Below are 5,000 nucleotides of genomic sequence, written 5' to 3' on the forward strand. Positions count from 1 at the left end.
TGACCAACATCTGAAGAGCTTGCAGTTGGTTGTGGTAAGAGATGTTTTAAGTTGCCTAGATTGACATTGTTGGAAGTATCTAATTGACCAAGTTTCATTCTTTTCAGACAGCAGTTATTTTTTCTTTTTGTTCAGAGAGTTTTTCTGTTTTCTTTTACCAGTAGCTTTTTTAGCCCTTTTTGTTTGAGTGATAGTACCAGGAGACTTGTAACTACATGTGGCTACTGATTCTTGAATGGCTGGTGTTTCCTTCTGGTAGCTGATCCCTCTTTTCTTCCCTCTTTTTGTTTTGATCCTCTCTTCCCAGTACTCAGAGGCCCGCTTCGTGTACTTTCTATGCTGTCTCTCCCTGTGTTGTAAAGCACCAAGGCGGTACTCGGTGCGCAGTATCTCAGCAGGGTCATCACAGTGGTTGCTTTTTCTCTGGATTATTCTCCTTGCATCGTCATTATTCTTTTCCACCCCTGTGAAGGAGAAGTAGAAAACATAATACCTACATATAAAGTGTGCTCATTATTAATAGCAGATTACAACCCCATACTCTTCAAACAGGAATGTACACATTGGAGTCCTAAAGAGAGTTTTAACACATTGTAACTGTCATTGAACAAATTACATAAAGAATGCCTAGTGAAGTTACATGGAAAGCATAGAGTAATTCTGAAAAGAAGTGAAAGCACAAACTACTATGTACAATGATAGTGAACTATATTTGTACCTTGGCCACTGAATTGCTTTATGTTTTGGTGCTTTTCCACCATTTGTGGGATATGATATGCAGCAGCATGCATGTAACAGGTGACTTTTTCTTTCCTGTATCCTATTCTGATGTTTCCGAGATCTGTGAATTTTGTGATCCACACTGTCACCTAAAAAGTGGGATGTGAGGTGATAATAAGTTGATCTCAATTGCAGCTCCTGTGGTTATTTCATGTTATTATTATTATTTTTGTCTGTTTAACGTATTGGCTGTGTCTGGGAGAAGTTCTTGTTTTATTTTAACCAATAGTACTGATGTTTAAAGTTACCTTTCTCCTGTACTCATCTGTGGTATATGGCTGCCATGAAGATATGAAATTAAAGTACAAATCAGCAAAATCCTGTTGGAATAGATGTACATCAAGTGGTAAATTTTGTATTGATAGCTTCTTGTATTATCGGGATTGGGAAACATTATAGTTACATAGATTCCTGTATTACAAATGGTTTGTTCCTTTTTTTGACAAATATTAATCTTTACCTTCCACAGTTGTGCCACCTTCTCGCAGGTCTCTGGTTGGATGCAGTCAGTAGGGATGACCAACTTGAGAGGTAGTTCTCTGAGCAATTTCTTGCGGTCATCACCCATCAGGCTGGTCCAGTCCCAAGTGCCACTTCCTTTTCCATCTGCATTTTTTTTCTCCCATAAATGGAAGGTCACACCACAGCTGTTTATTGACTTAACCAGGTTTTTTATGTGCCTGGATTTTTCTGCAAGGTTTTTTTTCCCCCCAGACAAAGAACTCTCCTTATCATCCCACTGCATTGCATCCTCAATCAAGTTCTCAAGAAGAATATCTGTGACCCTTAGCATCAGATGCAATTCATCAGGAATGATGTGGTCTAGTGGGATGTTAAGGAGAGGCTCGTGACAGCAGCAGTAGTTCTCTCCAGTTTTCTTGTTGGCAAATTCCCTCAACTCATCTGTGGTTCTGCGCATGGGTGGTGTGTTGTAAAAACTGTCAGGCTTGGACATATCACCTCTAGTTATTGAGGGATAAAAGTGGTAAGATGAAAACATTTACAATTTTATAGCCTAGGAAATGTTGTAAGTATAGAATTTCACAATTATTAAATTTTAAATTTACCTATTTTTCTTGTGCACTTTACACCACAAGCAGGCATACGTCGAATTTGCTGCACTTAAGCCCATGAGAAGTAAAAGAAACTGTTTAAAAAAAAATCAACAAATCAGCATCAACAGACAAAAAGTCCTAAAGACCTCATCTTTATTATTTTATCCAATATTTGTGTTTTGATTAAAATGTTGACCTTGTAATCTCCTCCAAGGAAGAATTCCACATCAACCTTTTCCTGTTCGACAATGATGCATCCATCGCTGATGACCTCATTTATTTCCCTGAATACCTCAGAGAAGCACTCTTCCAAGGTCTGCCTAGACTCAGGACCATTCACCACTGCTATGGTGTGATTTCCTGTGAAAATCAGAATTATTCATATTATTGACTCAATTACATAATGGTAGTCATTTGTTTTGTTGTGTATGGGATGATGCTGTATTTTGATTATTGAAACATTGCATTTTTACTTGAGTTTTGAACTAACCTTTTGATGACAAAATGGTATCTCCTTGCTGTAGAATCGTGAAACTGACAAGGATGAAATTTGTCAACCTGCTCATTCTAGCCCCATCTCCACTGACTTTCACTTTTGCTTTCTCACCCTTCTTTAAGGTTCCATCATTTATCTGCATATTGTCAGAACATAAACAATTTAAATCACCTAGTTTGAATAATATGTTTTACCCAGTATGTATAGCTCAAAGGTACTTTACATGAAGGTGAATTATTGATCAGGACTGACTTTTTTTGCATTTTATTCTGGTATTTTTAGCACACTTTGAAGGAAACAATCATTGACATAGCTTTATGCCTTGAAACATGTAAGAATTTTTTGTACTAATTAGTAATTATCTGGTAAAAATTAGTACTAACCTCTCAAGGCTATGGGAGATAAAATGTCTTAATAAATACATGTAGTTCAAAGTTTTATTTTAACTGTCTTATATGGTGGTATTGAATCAGATCTACCTTGGGTGTCAAAAGCTTTAGTTTGAGGTTGTGTTATACAACTGTATTCTGCCCTTATTATTTTTTCCCAGCTGTTTGCTATTCACCCAGCTCTTGATCCTCTCATAGGCTGGGTGATTCTAAGACAGTCTATGGCACCAAGTGTAGAACTGGAGTGGTCTTTTTTGCATTGTACGATGGCCCAGGAGGGTCACAGTCCAGTTTTAATTTTTCACAGTCCAGTTTTAATTTTGCACAGTCCAGTTTTAATTTTTCACAGTCCAGTTTTAATTTTATTCACAGTCCAGTTTTAATTTTGTGACTCGTCACCAGCACTCTCACAGGTCACAGGTTACAGGTCATTGTTTACCAATACAGAAAGTATCCTTCATAAAAGCTAACCTTATGCCTAATTAGACCTAAACAAAAGGTTTTAGGCGTAAGGTTAGCTTTTATGAATGTTTAGGATACTTTCTGTATTGGTAAACAATGACCTGTAACCTGTGACCTGTGAGAGTGCTGATGACGAGTCACAAAATTAAAACTGGACTGTGAATAAAATTAAAACTGGACTGTGCAAAATTAAAACTGGACTGTGCAAAATTAAAACTGGACTGTGAAAATTAAAATTGGACTGTGAAAATTAAAACTGGACTGTGACCCTCCTGGGCCATCGTAGCATTGCATTATGATAACATTTTGAATATTTGTGAGGTAACTGACCATTTTTTTTCTGGGTGAGGTACCTACCATGTCTTTGATCCTTTCTTTCAATAACAATTTAAAAGAGTATTGGGCTCCTGGAGCGAGTCCTGGTGTTGTAGTGATCTTCACCTGCCTGTTCAACTCGGCTCTTCGTTGCTTAATGAGATAGGATTTAATGGGGAAATCTGCCACAGACATTGACAATTCATGAACAAATTCGTCACCAACACCGAATTTGTCCATTAAATAAAGAATGCTTTCAACTGTTACTTTGTCGTCATTGCTTAACTTGTCATATTGGGTTATGTTTTGATCACTTCTTGCTTGGGCACTCATGTTATGGCTGTTAAAATCCACCGTGAAAGTATTGCTACTGCCTGGGTCCTTCATTTTTAAGCATTCCAGCTCCAAACCAAATAGCTGTACAAAATGTAATGCTTTTTGGGCTCTTGTTTTCAATTGTTTTAATTTCCTGTTTTGGGATTGGCGGGTTTTCAACTCTGGAATTCTAGCTCCGCGGGGAGGTTCCCCTAGTGATTGTTTTTCAAGGTTTTCAATCTCTTTCAGCAACTTTTCGTTTTCTTTTTCCATTTTTTCTACAATGTTATGTTCATTTACATATTTAGTTGTGACCTCTGCAAGCATTTCATGGTATAGTTCTTCTTTTTCCTTTTCAAGGTTTTGGTATTTTTCTCTCCACTGACCAATTTCTTCTTTTGCCTCTTTTAGTCTTCTTTCCATCATGCTAAGACTTGCTTCCCACTTTTCCACCGAAATGACATCACTCTTAAGAATTGAGACCTTGATAACTTTTTCTTCATCCTCAAACCTTTTGGAAAGGGATCCACTCCTGTTCAAATTTGCTTTTGCACTGGATGCTTGAGAGCAGTGATAAGTCAAACGTTTTTCGACTCTCTTGCTTTCAGGGTCGATTTTAAATGCATTTCCGGGGATGTTCCCATTTAGCATGTCAACATACTTAAGACCGGGAGTTTCTTTTTTTAATTGGCACCACCTCCTTAAAACCTTTTTCCTTATCCCCAACCAGAAAACAACCTCAGACCCTCCTTGCCGTTGTTCTTTGACGTAATTAAAGCAATTTTCCGGAGGATCGCATAGAACGATCAGCGGGTCGCGTGCTGGGTAAACCTCTGACATTTGTCACAATTTTTTTATGCTTATTGTGTCATTGTGTGCAAAAAAAAAAACAAAACACCCGCCTAAAACCCTTAGGTACCAAGCCTCTTAGTTACCAGCTCTTCCGGGCTACAGTGTAGTCTGCAGACATTTGTTTTCGAAATGGCGGCTGTTTTTACAAAGCTCTTTTCCGAAAAGGTGGACTGCGAATTGGATATCCTTCCCCGCGCGATTGGTGTAATTTGCCCTGTCTGTAAGAATATGTATGGATCAATGAATATTTGGCTGGAAATTTAGGACAAATAGGAGCTTATTTCTGGGTCATAAAAGAGCTTAATTCATTGTGATCGTGAAGTTTAATTTGGCTAC

The 5,000-nt window shown here is 37.8% G+C and overlaps 1 protein-coding gene across 1 annotated transcript in view; it reads right to left on the reverse strand.

Annotated features, from left to right (window-relative positions):
• LOC137995276 (uncharacterized) overlaps positions 1-4,652 on the reverse strand; it is a 5,012-nt gene extending 360 nt beyond the window's left edge. Inside the window, exons 1-8 of the mRNA XM_068840850.1 lie at positions 3,540-4,652; positions 2,326-2,467; positions 2,032-2,195; positions 1,848-1,927; positions 1,241-1,742; positions 1,029-1,100; positions 719-869; positions 1-464 (exon numbers count right to left, since the gene is read on the reverse strand). The exon at positions 1-464 is cut by the window's left edge and continues 360 nt beyond it. Of these exons, the coding sequence (XP_068696951.1) occupies positions 115-464; positions 719-869; positions 1,029-1,100; positions 1,241-1,742; positions 1,848-1,927; positions 2,032-2,195; positions 2,326-2,467; positions 3,540-4,652 (2,574 nt within the window). The 3' untranslated portion in view covers positions 1-114. The remainder of the gene's footprint in view (positions 465-718; positions 870-1,028; positions 1,101-1,240; positions 1,743-1,847; positions 1,928-2,031; positions 2,196-2,325; positions 2,468-3,539) is intronic.
• Between the last annotated feature and the right edge of the window lie 348 nt (positions 4,653-5,000).

Source organism: Montipora foliosa, chromosome 3 (assembly GCF_036669935.1).
Source record: "Montipora foliosa isolate CH-2021 chromosome 3, ASM3666993v2, whole genome shotgun sequence".
Lineage (NCBI taxonomy): Eukaryota > Metazoa > Cnidaria > Anthozoa > Scleractinia > Acroporidae > Montipora > Montipora foliosa.